General features: G+C 32.3%; 2 protein-coding genes across 2 annotated transcripts; one reads left to right on the top strand and one right to left on the bottom strand.

Moving 5' to 3' along the window:
• Nucleotides 1-288: 288 nt before the first annotated feature.
• On the bottom strand, nucleotides 289-1,134 carry LOC142521294 (uncharacterized). Its single transcript, XM_075624517.1, has one exon. It carries the CDS (start codon nucleotides 1,132-1,134, stop codon nucleotides 289-291), a length of 846 nt encoding a protein of 281 aa, XP_075480632.1.
• Nucleotides 1,135-8,774: 7,640 nt separating this feature from the next.
• On the top strand, nucleotides 8,775-15,917 carry LOC142521067 (biotin--protein ligase 2-like). The gene is made up of 10 exons (XM_075624254.1): nucleotides 8,775-8,949; nucleotides 9,077-9,353; nucleotides 9,731-9,792; nucleotides 9,875-10,023; nucleotides 10,166-10,286; nucleotides 10,499-10,654; nucleotides 10,932-10,977; nucleotides 11,276-11,348; nucleotides 12,479-12,555; nucleotides 15,618-15,917. The coding sequence occupies exons 1-10, from the start codon at nucleotides 8,868-8,870 to the stop codon at nucleotides 15,658-15,660; spliced, it is 1,086 nt and encodes a 361-aa protein (XP_075480369.1). The 5' UTR covers nucleotides 8,775-8,867; the 3' UTR covers nucleotides 15,661-15,917.
• The last annotated feature ends 1,378 nt before the right edge of the window (nucleotides 15,918-17,295 follow it).

Raw genomic sequence — 17,295 nt, 5'->3', positions numbered from 1 at the left:
ATCAAAATAAAAACGAGACCACGATAAACTAATAAACAATAGAAATTCAAAGTAGGAACAAGAGCAATGAAAGTAATTACTTATTATTTTCTAACACACCACCACCAATCAAATTATCTATATTTCCATCTGGATTAGCAAAGAAATCAGAGACGTCCAAGTGAGTTATATCAATTGGATCATCATTGTCCACAAAATTTATCTCCATTTTTCCATTTTTCTTGATTGATTTTTGGTATAGATCCACAAGATGTTTTGCCGTACGACAGGTACGAGACCAATGCCCTTCTATTCCACATCTATAACATTTTTTTCATATACTTTGGAACTCTTCTCCTTTGCTTCTTCATTATTGGAATTCCACTGCTGGTGGCTTGTTTTATGTTTCTTTTCATTTTGTTGCTGATAGTATCTTCTTTGGCCACGTCCACGCCCATGCCCACGTCCACGTCCACGTCCATTGTTATGATTTTGAGTGGAATTAACATTCGCTTCAGGAAATGCAATTTCATATTCTTCAGGAAATGTAGTTCCATTTGCTTCAGGAAATGGTGTGGATCCAGTTGGGTGCATTTGGTGATTTTTCATGAGCAGCTCATTGTTTTGTTCAGCAACTAGTAAGCATGAGATGAGTTCAGAGTACCTTTGAAATCCACGTTCACGATATTGCTGCTGCAGGAGCACGTTTGATGCATGAAAAGTGGAGAATGTTTTTTCTAACATGTCTTGATCAGTGACTTTCTCTCCACAAAGTATCAGTGTGGAACTAGTCTTGAATAATGCAGAGTTATAGTCACTTACAGACTTAAAATCTTGTAACCATAGGTGCATCCATTCATATCGGGCTCTTGGGAGAATTACAATTCGTTGATGGTCAAATCTTTCTTTTAGATTTTTCCAAAGCTCTCGTGGCTCTTTCACAGTGAGATATTCGACTTTCAACCCATCATTGAGGTGATGACGGAGAAAAATAATTGCCTTTGCACGGTCCTGCTGGGACATTTCATTTCCTTCTTTTATTGTATCTCCTAAATTCATAGAGATAAGGTGGACCTCGGCATCCAAAATCCATGATAAATAATTTTTTCCAGTCAAGTCAAGTGCTTCAAATTCAAGTTTGGTGATGTTCGCCATTGCAACTTAAAAAAAAATTATATAATTAGAATCATGACATAAATAGAGTAAAATTGCATTACTATTATTGAAAATAAATATTATAACAAATTATGCATGTTACTATTTTTACTATGTAATTTTGAAATTTTGTTATTCTATTTGTTAAACTAACATCGATGCAGGTGTACATTGAGATGTGCTCAATTAATAATTTATGTATCTATTACAAATTGCACTAATTACAAATTGTAGTATTATAAACTAAAGAAAAAAATAAAACTCTTTTATGCACAATTATTCTAAATACGTAAAACAAATATCACAGAGTCCTGCCCAACTTCGTAAACAAGCCATATATTTCTTGAAAAGGAAAAAATCCAACACTTTGGACTTAAAGAAATTATAATAAAATTTATGTCTTAAAAAAAAATTACTCACACACCTAGAATTTCTCAAACCAGTGCTGCGGTTGTGAAGAATTATTATTATTATTATTATTATTTTTTGGTCCAATTGATATCAAAAATAGTGTTGTGATTGACTCAAAAATTATCATAAAACTAGTAAATACTAGTATTCACACAATATTTTAGCGACTATTTAAATCATCAAAATCAAATAATATAAATCTTAAATAAGCAATCCAAGATATGAAAAAAAACTTAAATCAAAACAACAATATATTTATAATCAATATTCTTCAAGAATATTGTCGAAACATATGATAGTTATCTAAATTCTTCAGGAATATGATAACATTATATTTTATATCAATATTATTCATAGATATTGATAGATCTTTATGATTTTAGATCAAGATTCTTCGGTAATATTGATAAATCTTATTCATCTATATTTTATTCATAGATCTATCAATATCTTCAACATAAAGTTGTGTTGTGCTACTTCAGGAGCATCAACATAAAATTAAAAGTTGTGCTTCTTCAGGAGCATCAATATAAATCTATAATTTATGCTGTTTCGGGAGCATCAATATTAAATCTAAATATTGTGCTTCTTCAAGAACATTCATACAAGAATAAGAATAAATTATTTATAAATTTTACCTTGAAGAGCACTCGTGCTGATAACGTGTTGTGAATAGTAGAGAATATAGAGAAGAGAGAATGATTTTTTGTGTGCTTTATTCATCATTGGATACCTCTATTTATAGAGTCGATTTACAGAACTTGAATAAGTAACAATATCAATAATCATCTATAATATCTTTTCTATAATAGTTACGTATTTATATCAAGATATTACGTATCACAAGATGCAATCAATTATGGAATTTTAAGATCATATTTTATTCTTGATTTCCATTGAAAATTTAAATCTTTTTTTTTAATATAAAAAAATGTTATAGAATTAAAAATTAAATAAAAATAATTAAAAAAATTAACTTGTGGTAAAGAGGACTTCGACATGCTCCAATTATATTAATAAAATATATTTGTTTGCTAAATTATAATTTTAAAATAAATTTGTGGTAATGATTGATTTTGCGGCGTGATTAACTTAATTTTTTAATCTTAGTTGGACTAATCCTAAAGGGCTTTTTGCACCACAAAAATATAATTAAATATTCCCATTATTTATGAGAATATAATAATGTTTAAAATATTATTATTTCTTTTGAAAATATAATTTATAAAATAGTATATATATTAATTATGAGTATCAGCCATATGCGTCCAATCCAACAAACATATATTAAGCAATCAATTTTTAGAACATCAAATCGATATTATAAAAAAAATTATCTTTAATTAATCATTATGTTTTTAAAATATTTCTATTATTCAATCATCTAATCATATGATAAGTTTTAAATAATATAAATTTCGATGATTATTTTATCCATTTCATCTAAAAATTAAATATATTTTATATTTTTCTAATTTATTCATATAAAATATTTTCTCCATGATTTCGAATTATTCTTTAAAAAAATTTACTTTTTAGATGATAATTTTGTTTATTTATGTTTTAAAAAATAACATGGATATGTAATTAATTAATAAAAAAAAGGAATATGCAAAATCCGAATTTCCAGTTCTTGGAATGATTAATTGATATGCCAAATGCATAGAATTTAGGGATTTTTTAATCGAATAAAGTGTTGGAAATTTGAATCAAATTTAGACTGAATGAAAGTTATTACTTATGATTGTGGAGGAAGTGTCTTTTGACTTTCCACATTCTTGCGCTAATTGAAAATTTTTGGTTCTGCATATTCTTGAGTTAATGGGAAGATTAATTGAGTCAGTTAATCTTACATGAATCTTGATGTACATTTTGGTGTTTACAAATAGTTCGTTCATTTCTTCATTTCAAGCATATAAAATGAATTTTACAAACACTCAGTGATCTCTCTCCAGCATTCTCTTGCATTTCATATTGTTAGTTTTTCATTTGACATCCTTTAAATTTCGTTGATAAAGAGAATGTATGTTTTCAGTTCGTCGGTGTATTGACTTCGTGCTAAGTTGCTGCAAGGTTTTGCCGCTGTATCCTGGGAAACAGTTGTCCGTCCAGATTCACGAAACACCATCAGATAGGAAAAAAATGTTTTAAAGAAGTTGTACTTCGAACATGTCACGGTTTGATTACCGTTTCTTTGTTGTTCTTTTATACATGATATTCATATTTTCAATAGTATGCTTATTTTCATATACTGATTTTGACTTTATAATTAGATAAAAATGGTTCCTGAGAATGCGCTCTATATGTATCTTTAAAAGATTGTTTTCATATTTTTGTTATTAGCAATTTGGCTAACGTAAGGATAGTATTCGATAAATAAAACGTTGATACCAAATATATATAAAATTTATCAGAAATCCTTTCTTTACCACATAGATGGAAAATATCCAATATAAATATGATAAAGTCGACGCTAGCATATGATGGGCCACCAAGCGACACGGCGGCGCCACCTGTAGATTACTTCCGTTTGTCCAATAAAATCCGCCACCGGAAACCTCCCACGTGGCATGTCAAAAGTAAGACCAAGCCTTTTCCTTTGGGACCACTCACCCACTAACAACCTTTTCATACATACACAAATAATATATTTTTTTTTTTGGGAAAAAAATTAGGAAAATAATTACATCACTATTTATATACGATAAAAACTTGCGTGAGACGGTCTTATGGGTCGTATTTTGTGAGACGGATATCTTATTTGGGTCATCCATGAAAAAATATTATTTTTTATGTTAAGAATATTATTACTTTTTATTGTGAATATCAGTAGAGTTGATCCATCTCACAAATAAATATTTGTGAGACCGTCTCACAAGAAATATATATATCTATCTGTGTGTTCCTGTAAATAGGTTTATATGTGTTAAGACAACTTTTGTTTTAGAAAATAAACTTATAAAGCCGATTGCTTATAATTTGTTGATACTAAAATTCTCTCAGTTTAATCATTTTTTTTTTAAAAAAAATAAGTTCTATATTCATTGGTCAAATTTTATTTTGCAAAGTAGACATCTACCTCATTGAGTCTCTTTGCATTCAGGGTTGAATGGTTAAAGCGCTCCAACTCAAACATTGGCGAATTCGAAAGTTCAAGTCCTACCAGATGCAGATCTCTATAATAAGAGTGAGTAATTTGTGGCACATTGATAAAGGAAGAGTGCCAAATGTTGGAGTTTGGTCTGAACGAGGTCCGGATGAAGTGTGAAACTCACTTCGACTAGATTAAAATATTTTTTGAATTATTTATATATTTTTTTATGAGTAGGTCTCTTGTGAGATGGTCTCACGAATCTTTATCTGTGAGACGGGTCAATCCTACCGATATTCACAATAAAAAAATAATACTCTTAACATAAAAAGTAATACTTTTTCATTGATGACCCAGGTAACGGACCCGTATCACAAAATACGACCCGTGAGACCGTCTCACACAAGTTTTTGCCATTTTTTACAATCTTTACTATATATATTTCAAAAATACAAACCATTACCTAAGTTCCTATCTTGAACAAAATAATAAATCAAATATAGATTCATATATTCAAAAAATAGAATATAAAATTTCAAATATATTTAATTGCAAAATAGTATAATTTGTCTCCCACCATTAATCTTCTACTTGTTAAACTAGACCACCCAAGCACTAGGATTTGTCTATTTCACAAAAGCATAGAAGAAAACAGAGGCTATATGGTGTGTGGGAAGGAGTTATTTGTGACCCACAATTGCATGTGATTAATTTTCAGTTGGCACAAATGCATGAATGAGACAACAATACCATACATGTGATTGTCTCGAGTAGCTAATTTAAATTATAAAGGATATCATCAAATGTAAAATTTCGGAGATATAAATCATCACGAGTAAAATTCTACGAATAATTCTATAAAATCTTATGCAAGATTGAATGTTTGTTGCTTTACCGAAAACGATAACTGCCAGTATCTATACAACTATAATGTTTTAAACAGTACAACATGATAAATCAAACACCACATGACGATCGTTCTCCTAACAGAGAAGATTATCACACCCACACCAACTTACCAACGTGAATTGATGGGGAAATGTAGTTAATCTCTGCATATATAATTCTCCCATCGCTTATCATAATCGAGAGCTTTTTTTTTTTTTGTGGTATAAGGAATCCACAACTGCTACTCTTCGAACTCGTGATTATTTGACTCATTACTTACCTATTTTATACAATCAAACATCTGATGGAGAAGCTCTAATTTGATATGATATCATGTTGCTTTCTCCTATTAAGAGAGACATTGAGTTATTTTGCTCTTATGTTAAAGAAAGATATGGTGACATAAATTATTGTAGCGAACTCTTTTTTTTTTTTAATCGATATACCATCGAAAGGAATATAATTTATTTCTTAATTATATTTTATTTTTTTGATAATATTGTGTATATTAAATTTTAGAGTTTTGTTTTTCTAAACTATTGAGATTTCTGATAAACTATATATATGATAGATTTACTTAAAGAGTGTATTTTCTGATGAAACTTTCGTTTCCATATCTTATAGGATTCTATTCAAGTAATAAACTCTAGGGCAAACGAATCTTATAAATAATCAAATATAGATGTTGTGATCGATTTGATAAAAGAGAGATTTGAAGACGCCGCAAGAGATCAAGCACATAGATCAGTAATTTAATTAAGATCTCAGAGTCTAGGTATATCGAAGTGTTGCCGTGATGTTTTAAAGATATTCATCCACAAAACCTAATCAATGTATTGATTAGAGTGGTGTTTGTCAAACATGAGTTTGGCTTCACTATGTGAGAGATATACTTGCAAAGGGACAAGTGAAATTGGAAAAAAGGTTGGCACAGAAGACAACCAGACAGATGGAAAGAGTGTCTACTAATTTGAAGGTGATTTTCAGATCCGTAAATTGATAAGCTTACTGGGCTCAAGTCCAAGTCTCTGGCCCAATAAGGAAAGAAAGCCCATAATACCGATTAGACGTTGGAATACATAACCAACTTTCGGAGCTTCAATGGGTAGTTTTTACGTATTCGTTTCATCTCTCTCACCTTTTTTTGAATCTTGTTGGGCATCGCTTGTGATAAGTTGTTGGATCTATGGTTAAATAAAGTTGAATATTGGAAAACAATATAAGTTGATGTGAAATGAGTTATTTTGCCACAGGTTTAGATTCGTTATGAAACTCTTAAATAATTAACATAGTATTGTAAGTTTTTGGTCGAGGTACGATCAAAACCATATTATTATGATGTTTATATCGACGTGTAAGAATATCTAGTGGATGTTTGTTATTAAGTGATTTGAATGTTTTAATGATACGTTCATATATTAACTGGGTTGACATAACCTATTGAGTCTCAACTCTTTTGACGATGCTTTATATTGATTATGTTGAAATATACTAGGTCATCAGAGCAGTAAGTAAGATAGGATTAGCTACATCTCCAAATGACATCTAGAGACGAGCGGCCTTGCAAATCGCATTCCTGATGATATGTTCATGGACAAACGATGATTTGATGTTGCATTCCTAGCTCAGATAGCCATTGTTGATGATGATATTTTTTTGGACTTTGTTTGGTATCCGTTATTTCATTTTTATCATTTATGCATCGCATAACATTGTATTTTACTTGGTATGATTACATGCCATTTTTATACATAGTAATTTACTAGTTTGTCGTACACCATTACTAGTTTCTCGTAATGAGGTCCGACCCTTATTTTCTTTTTATGTTGTGGTTGTTTTTGATATCATAAAATGTGTCTGGTAAAACGTCAGCGAATGATGCCTAATAGTTGTGTTGAGTTGTGTCAAAATTCTCAGATATTTATATATATTATTCTGTTATAATAATTAAATGAATAAATAATTAATTAATTGTTTTCTTATTTTATTTTTATGTATTTACTAAAATCATGTGATTAATATAGTTAATTATTAAATAAAATAGATACTGAAAAACGAAATGGTATTTTTCTTCCAATTTATTTGTATTTTAAACTTCTAAGTTATAAAAATAAGTGTTATACATGGTAAAGTGATCATCTCTTGGATCGGCAGAGTAAAGTGGTACATCACGAGACCGACCACCTCTTGAACCTATAGAATACATCTCTAGATTTTCAACGTTGGTGCAACAGTCGAGCAATATTAGATATAAAATAAATGAGCTTATTAGAAAGAGGAGAAACTAATGAAAGAAGAAACCGATCTTCTTCATGGTAGGAAAAGAATTGAGGCAAGTCATCAAAAATCTACGCCGAATGACAGAAGAAGAAAGTATAGCTTTCATATAAAAAATCTAGACCGATGAGTCGCCAATGTATGGGACGGAGAATCAAAATCTCCTTTTGTGTGTGAGGGAGAGTGAGCAGCTGCGATGGGGCGACGGTAGGGAATTAGGGCACTTCTCATTTATCTATCTATTAATATAAAAATATAAATAATAATTATTAATACATATACCGGTGGATTTATTAAAACGTGAACTCGTTTGTAGACCTGTCGATTGGGTATAAACCCGTTTGATCCGAATTAAATCAGACTCATTCTCATCCCTATTTTCAAATATGAGTTCGGGTTCAGGGATTTTTCAAATCCTCGTGGTATTATCTTATCCTTGAATCCACTCCGATAATAATAATAACTAGTAAAAGATACACACATGTTGTTATTTTAAATTTAAAAGAGTTGTTCGATTTAGAAGGAAAGTTTTGTGTAGATTTTTTTCTATGTAACATGTGGAATGACTTGAGGAAGTTTTTATAGAATTAAATTTTTTAGGTAACTACTCTAATGATCTCATACTTAATAATGTAGTATAAATAATAACAGCAACATTTCATAACAATTAACAAATCAGAAAAAGTTGAGATGAAGATTTAACCCCGACAAGATCGGTGATGCATGATAGGGGATGAGACGTAATCCGTGGGTGGGAGGGTTGAGGATGACAAACTCGTCCCGTTCGTCATTTCTAGATGATTTGAAACTTTAATCCTTGTGGGATTGAGATGAAGATTTTCCGACCAAGAAAACAAGACGAAGATGAAAATTTAATCTCCACGGAGACGGGGGTATGACGCTCTCTCCCGTTGTCATCCATGGTTATTAACACACTTCACTGTCGCAATTGGTTTTAGCTCCCAAGGGAGCTCTTACATGGGCCGAAATTAGGCCTTTTATTATGGGCCAGAATTTGGGCTTTTTCAAAAAAACATGTTAAGCTCTGTTTTCTCCGCCGTCTCCGATGCTAAAAGTGGGAGCTCGCCGGCGATTTCAAAATCTCACTTCCCTACCGAATAATCCCTTCGCCTCGATCTTTCTTACAAGTAAAAACTCTGAAAATTTCTCTCTTTTGTTGTGTGTTCCAACAAATTTGTGTCATATGCCTGCATGCAGTACTTTATGCGTGCGAATCGCTGATCGATCGATGTTTTTTTTGATGTTTTGGTTTAGAAATGGAGCTGCAGTCGCCTACGACGTTGGTTTTGTGCGGGAAATCGACTGTGGAAAATGAATTAGCTAGGTGCTTGAAGAGTAACAACAGATTGAAGCTCCCCGATGGTTCTCCATTAAATGTCGTCTTGAATTCGGAGATAGAATGCATAGATAGGACTGAAAATGACGGAAATTTTTGCGTGAATTCGTATATGAGTTCGCTCTCAACTTCTCGTTTTGGAAGGCTGCTTGTTTACTCTCCGAAATTGGCTTCCACGCATGATGTTGTCTCACAGTAAGATCATTAACTTTTTTTTTCGCTCATCTGTTTTCTTGTTCTTTTAATTCTATGTGAATTAAGTAAGTGTGTGTGATCTTTGATCAAGTTTACGTGATCATTAACTGTGATGCATCGTTTCAAATGAATTATCTAAGTAGTATGAAGTGATCTAAAATTATGATGGGTAAATCGAGCTAATAAAATGCTCGAAAAGCATTGGCTATTTGTGTTATTAAGTGAACCAATGTAGTTTTGAGTCCAAATGTTGAACATGGACACGAAGTTATTTTGAGAAGTCTCAAATCCATTCTTCCTTGTACAGAGAAAGCATATCGCGTCATATAATATTTGTTCCTTTGAACAGTGGAATATTTTATCAACATTTTTGGCAGTAATTTCGAGGAGTTGCCTGTTGGTGGAGTATGTGTTGCTGATGTACAGTTCAAAGGCAGAGGTAGTAACATTATTTCCTCAATATGTATTGGAATTTTTTATGTATATTTTACCTATTTTTGTCTTTGTTATGGTGTGCGAAGGACGGTCAAAAAATGTTTGGGAATCACCAAAGGGGTGCCTTATGTATTCATTCACAATACAGATGGAGGATGGCCGAGTTGTCCCATTGGTGCAATATGTGGTTAGTCTGGCGATGACTGAGGCAATTAATGATGTTTGTCGGAATAGTGTAAGAGCTAGTAGCTGAGCTTTGGTTTCTTTGAATTATGAAATCAAAATTCATGCATTACTTCTTCTTGTGCTGTTAATTGGTAGTTGGCATTTCAAACCCTCATTTTAAACATTTGCTCTTGGGTATTATAATTTTTCAGGGCATGCCGCATCTCAACGTCAGAATAAAATGGCCAAATGATTTGTATTTAGATGGTGCTAAGGTGGGAGGAATTTTGTGCACATCAGTATATAAGTCAAAGAAGTTTAATATCAGTTCTGGTAAGCAGTATAATTGGTTGATATTGCACAACTGTAACCGTTAATGTTCCTTCAATTTATAAAAATATTGTGCAGTGTTTCCCATTTTAATTTGGTTACATACCTTTCACTTTCTAGACATGTTGTGATTGATTATGCTCCACGATATTTGGAGTTCATTTACCATTATTGAAAAAAATATTTCATCGAGATTTTAAAATATATTTTTGCAGGGGTTGGCTTGAATGTTAGCAATCAGAAACCGACGACATGCTTGAATTCAGTTCTGCAAAGATTGACACCATGCGCTCACCAATTGCAACTTGAAGATATCATTGCAGCTTTCTTCAACAAATTTGAGAGTTTTTATGATATTTTCATAAATCAAGGTGGTTGTCTTCTTTTTTCTCCGTTGTGACTTATTTACTTGATTTTATTTAATCTTCACACTCGGTATTTTAAAACTGAAAAGAAGCTTTACTTCCTTCTCCAATCAAATATTTTAGCTTTACGCAGTTTTTAGCATTCATTTGTAACTATTTTAGACTCCTATGTTCTTTTTAGTTAGTTATGAACAAGTACATAGATATTTACCGTCACCAAAATTTATTCTATGATTCCTTGTAAGGAAAAGATATAATTTTTCGTTTTTCGGGTATCATGCAGGCTTTCAAACTCTTGAAGAATTATACTACAAGACGTGGTTGCACAGGTGAAAATACATAGTTGTGATTCTTACCATGTGCCACCATTGATTATGGGCACGAGGGAGAAGTGCATCCTAGTTTTATCTCATGGTGAATTTGAAATGTATTCGTGCTTGATAGGAATACAAAAGCGCTAGCGCAACACTCACTTACACGTATGGTCGTTTTGACCATTTTAATTTTTTGGTTGTATAGAATTTTTTTTGAAAAGTTTATTTTGAGATGCAAATAGTTAAATAGGAAATGATACTAGCAGCCATAACATTATTCCAATCTTACTTCGAATTTGTCTCTTCCATACAGTGGACAAAGAGTCATAGTTCAGGAAAAGAACGAGAAGCCAGAATCAATATCAGAAGATGCGGTCACAATCCAGGTGATTAGATCTCTTTGCCTTTTTTTTTTCCTTTCTATCCTATTCATAATTTCCTTTGCATTTCTTTGTCCCTACAATTTTGTGTTGAAATTTTAGTCTCTCACTCAATATTTAATTTGGTGTCATCTGCATTTCTGGGGCAGAAATCATTTTACGTATTGAAGCACTGTCAGATAAGTTTGTTTGGCAAATGATACTCTCCACGTTACATCAGACGTGCTAAATGCTATTGTTTTTAAAAGCCTCAGTCGAGGCTTCTTAGAGTATGAGTTAAATAGATTTTTATTAATTAAATTAGGCATTGGGGCTTCAAGTAAGTTATTCTATTGAATTCAGTTATATTGGCCACTTCTGACGCGAATTAACTTTTCCGAAGAAAACTATATGGAGGAATAATAATCAGAAAGAGAGCACCTATTTCAGAAGGTGATGCATTTTGTGGGAGGAGCGTGAAGTACTGAGAAGAAGTTCCAGTGTTGGCTTAGAGGGACTCTGAAATATAGAGCTGTTCCTGGGGAACGGTTAAATTAATGGCCCTAGTACGCATGTTTTTTTAGAAAAGTAGGCCTCTCCCATGAGACATTAGGGCTGTTTTTTTAAAAAAATACCTGCTAATCGTGAGAGAGATTATTTAGCACAAATAGCTGAGTTTTTATAAGCAACCATATCAATGCTTCAAGCAAATATAACTTCCTTGCAATTTCGTGTGTATGTTCTGAATTGTAGAATCTCAAGAAAAGGTAAACTTTTTAGCACAAATAACACCCAATTAATGCTATACCAACCACTCATGGTGCACCAATGAGGCAATGACCAGTTTTGAATTGAGGCCACAAGTCAAGTGAATTTTTTTCACGTGGCTCTATGCCTCTGCAATCACTATATGTGTTTCAAGCACATGAATGATTGCCAAAGCGGAGGAATCAGTCCATTCTCAATATTTTTGTGCTTGAATACAATTCTTTTTTCTACTTTTTAAGATTCACACTTTCTTTTCATAATTCTCGTATGTAAAGAAAGCTATAGCAATTAAAATAATCTATTTAACTGTTGCATTTACATAATTATTTTTGACAAAAATGCACATTAGTATCTATCTGCAATAAAAGCAGCCTATTTTCCGTATACAGGGCTTAACAACTTCCGGTTACCTATTAGCTGTCACTGAAGATGGTCAAACATGCGAGCTTCATCCAGATGGAAACAGGTATAATACCTTCCCATCACCAGAGATATGTACTGTCACGCCCCGAGACCGGGGTTAGTCGACACCGGCGTTATTCAACAATCACATAATTGCTAAACAACAAGCCTCGTAGTATAGTATAAACCAAAACCAGTTTATATCATAAATACCATAAAAATGGAGTCGTCCTTACAATAGTAACTCTGAAAAAGATAAAAATCTGCGGAACCGTTCACAACTTGAATTAAAATTCACAAGAACATATTCTTATTTAAAATTCTTCATGCGTCCACTATCAGTCCAAAAACTGGTGTCTGATTCTTCTTTCTCTATTTCTTCTTCTGATTTATCTGGAGAGGGTAGAGTAAGGGGTGAGTATTTTGAGAAATACTCAGCAAGTGGGGGCCGTTCGAGCACAACATAACAAAATACATAAAAATTCGAAACACACACCTTTCATAACATGACTCATACCACGTGCACATCATTAACCAGACACTGAGATTCATTTACTTTCAATGGTTTACTGATATCAGTCCATAATTTTTACTTCTCTAAGGGGACGAGGCCGTATAGCGATTATGTCCCCCACCGCGTAATGGTACGTATGGTCGGGATTCCCACCCATATCAAGTTGAATTCTCACAGTGTCAAAACATTTACTCATGCCAAAAATCGTAACCAGAAGGGGGTAGAAGAAGAATTTGCACTCGACCGAATTTTAAAACACACGAAATGCATAACCGAAATTCACACATTTAAAACAAGCCCACTTACCTTGATCCTTGGAGAAAACGTGAAAATTCGAGAAACATAGAAGAATCATGCAACCGACACTTCGAAAACGCAACAGCACATCGCCCGAAAAATCAGCCGTCTTGTAAAATTCGTTGCACCTTATTGAACCGTTGGATCGGGCTCAAACTTTTACAGTACGTTACCAAGTACGTTAATTAAATTATGAACGGTGGAGATCGAGTTTGAAGTCGTTTTAACCTGCTTATGGACGAAAAACGTAGGTATGCTGTTTTTCGCCTAAAATCTGAGCAGTTATCTTACAAAGGCTATAAACAAAAAATTAACCGTCGGATTTGGCTGAAATTTGGATATGTTATTCGAAACATATTGAAGCATATTCTGAACGGTGGAGATCGGATTCCGACTACCCGAGCGAGAGAAACGAATTTCTGAACATGAACAGAATTTTGATGACTCGTGCAGAATTTTGGGGAGGAATTTCGAAAATTGGAGAGCAAAAACTCGAAAATTTGATGTGTAAATGAGGTGTAAATTCTGAATGAAAGCTTCTCCTATTTATAGGGAGGTGACTGCTATTCTGATCGTGTATTATCCTTGCGTTTGAATTTTTGAATCAAACTTTAAATCTAGGATAATTATCATATTAAATCTTATATCTTTATCTGGTATCAATATCATATCAAATCTTATATCTCTATCTGTTACAATCTTTTCAACTTTGAATTTATATCTCAAAATTTACCTGATTATATCCAAAAATTTTTTATTTAATTTCTTGTATCATGATCTTTTTATTATCCCAAGTTCAAAAATATGCACAATATTATCTTAGATCTCAAGCTCCAAAATATTGTACACGATATAATTATCCACTAACTTTAGATAATCTTGCAAATCTTACATCTTATAATGATATAGATACCCGAAGATTGCATAATACTAACACACTTAAATTATAGAAATATTATCATGATTACAAAATCTTGGGTTTTACATGTACTCTATTTCTCGTTTCACATAATTTTGCGTCTTCAAATAATCGGTGCATATCTTATATCATTTGTGTAATGCATTATTCAACGAAGAGAAGTGCAAAGTCATGTAACTTCATGAATAGTATTTGAAAGTTATAAAAATAATTTATTGGAGTGAAGGATAATGCTTCTACTCACAATTGGAGAGCATTGGTTTAGTTTATTAATATGTAGTTCTTCCTACAGTTATGAAAGCTTGAGGCAGACTAAGGCACGTTTTCGATAGCCTAGTCGCAAATCTCAAGCCGAGGCATGCACCTTGCCAAACAAAGGCAGTACTATAGTATAATGTTCTAGAATCTAATGCACGAAGAAAATTACGTCATACCATTTAATACGTACTCTGTTCACTATTTATGAATGCTAAAACCGATATTCATTGGGGCTCAAGCAAACTATAAATGACTAGTAAAAAATTCATTTGGTTCATAATTCCTCATTTAAGACACTTGAAGCTAGTCTTCCTCTAAGCCTTCAAATAGTACAAGAGGCTTTTGCATAATAGTCAAGACATGTGTTCTACTAAAGTATCATTCGTTCGGCTTCCGCCTTTCGACAAAAGATCATGTCTCGCTAAACCTTGAGCCTGTAGACACGTTATGTGAGTTTTAGTAATTAGTGTTTGTCCTATTCAATCGAATACAGAGTTGCCAATAGCTTTTATGATGTAGTTCATTGAAGGTCTCATATTGGTTACTCCGCCTCCATGACATTTCATGTTTGACATGGATCATTGTGCTTTTACTTGATACACAACTGTCACAATATTATTCTTCCAATAAATCTATGATAAAACCAACTTATATGAAGCCATCGAACATCACACTAGCTAATTTCGTATTATAAATGTGCCATCAAAACTAAATTCCAACTTAAAACATGCACATATATAAAAAGTGAATTCTTATACTCCACCCAACTCTTGCGTTGCTATCCAAATCATAACCTATATTTCTACATATTGCATAGTAAAGCATTGTCCACAAAGACGATGCTTGCTCCACACCTAGTTATTCAGTTCAAATTTTCCACAAAACTTGATACTTCTCTTCTTGTTAGATTGCTATATTATTTTGAAATTCTTCGAAGTCGCCCAACCCTTATCATATTCTTCCGAATCCTTTAATGTTGTCGATCAATTATCCAAGCGTCATTCCATATTATATATTTCAAGCAGCATGATCTTCAAAATGCTACATGTAGTACTTACATTTATCTCCCATGTGGTTTTTCATTCAATGTTTGTTTATATTCACTTGCACGGACTTGATATACTCCATCTGGCTACAGTTTCGATTTCTTTAAAGGACTTGTCAGAAGAAAACTGACCTGAAGAGGCTGCCTTTTGGTGAGAATCTTGTTTTCTAAAGTCTGCTTTCTTACATCACATCCTTACCATCCATTGATATCCTCAAGACTTTTTCCTCAGTCTCTTCTTGTCTTCATAATTTACATTTTTAAGCATAATTAAGAAAATAGGATAATGGTTTTATCATGTACTTAGATAACAGCTGCTTACAGCATACCAGATTGTAATGATTACACAATTCATGTTATAATGATTGTGTATAATTTGTCTAGTTTTTCTTATGTTTTCTTGTCTGCTATGTTATGCTAAGTAGGGTGAATTTCAGTCAATAAATCTCTAGCTAAATGAGAACTTTTGAATCCCTGAGCACTGTCTGATCCATATGTAAATATCCACATGAATCAAGTGGTAAAACACGACGGAGAGAGTTACATTCGGTGTAGCATAGTCAGATATCACGTACATATGCTTGATAAATCGACTGACTTGAACGATGGAGTTGTATGTTTCAAAATTTCCGACAAACATTTCCCCGTAAAATGGTTTTATCCCGTCTCGTTTCATAAATAAAACAACATTACACACACACACACATATATATATATATAAACTGTATATATAAACTATGGTAGTTGAAAACAATGATTTCAAGAATTTAAATTATGCAAGTATGGGTTGATTTATTTTGAAATAATGTGTTTTAAAAAATATTTTTCAGTAAATCCTATTGATTTTCTTGAATACAGGTGCAGTCAGGAGAACCAAACAATTTAGTGGAAGTTAAAATCAATTTAGATGTCCTCTTCGTTGTCAACTCGATATAAATACTAATATTTCGGCTCTATGTTATTCTTTACAAGAGAATATTTTCATATAAACTTGTGAAGCTAAAAAAAAAAATATTTCCTATACAGACTAAAAATTTGGAGTAGAATATTAATTTTTTTTGTCGATCAATTTCGTACGGTGAGAAATTCGAAAATCTATGTTTAGTATTTTAAATTAAATTTATCTTTTATTAAGTATTCATCTTAATAAAGAAAATAATATGTTACGCGCTGGTCTTATTATTAGAAACTTGATAAAAAAACATCTACAACCGGAAAATAGTGAAATGACACCGACTTTTACTCCAACTAGGTAGGAATCATTACTCGCATTGAAAATCAACTTTTATTACCACTTGAATACATACTTTCTCATAAAAATTACGTTTCAATTGTTCTAGTATAAGTATATATATTTATATATATATATATTTTGTGACAACACATTCGTCTTTTGTGTGTGTATATAATTGAATCTGCTTTTCAATTGTAATCATTGAGAAAGTTGCCCCACATATCTTTGACAAATCGCATGCAATGCGGCCAAGATTGCATGGGACAGGGCAAATTTAGCTTCCATATACATGTGGAATCAAACGTTTTTTTTAATAATAATAATAATAAATCCAAAATTTTACATAAAATTTTGAACTTATAGTTTCTAATTTTTTCCAAAACAAATATGTTGATAATACCATCCTCTTTTATGAGAACTATATTCATAATGTATGAAGAAAAAACCCTTACGCCGACGGGTCGTGAAAGACTATGTTTTAATTCGAATATGATGTTTAGGGAAAATTACATTTTCAGTCATGTATTTTTGTCTCTG

This window comes from Primulina tabacum, chromosome 12 (genome assembly GCF_025594145.1).
Source record: "Primulina tabacum isolate GXHZ01 chromosome 12, ASM2559414v2, whole genome shotgun sequence".
In the NCBI taxonomy this organism is placed as follows: Eukaryota; Viridiplantae; Streptophyta; class Magnoliopsida; order Lamiales; family Gesneriaceae; genus Primulina; species Primulina tabacum.
Note: the sequence above shows the minus strand (reverse complement) of the source record. Positions and strands in the feature narration are given on the sequence as shown.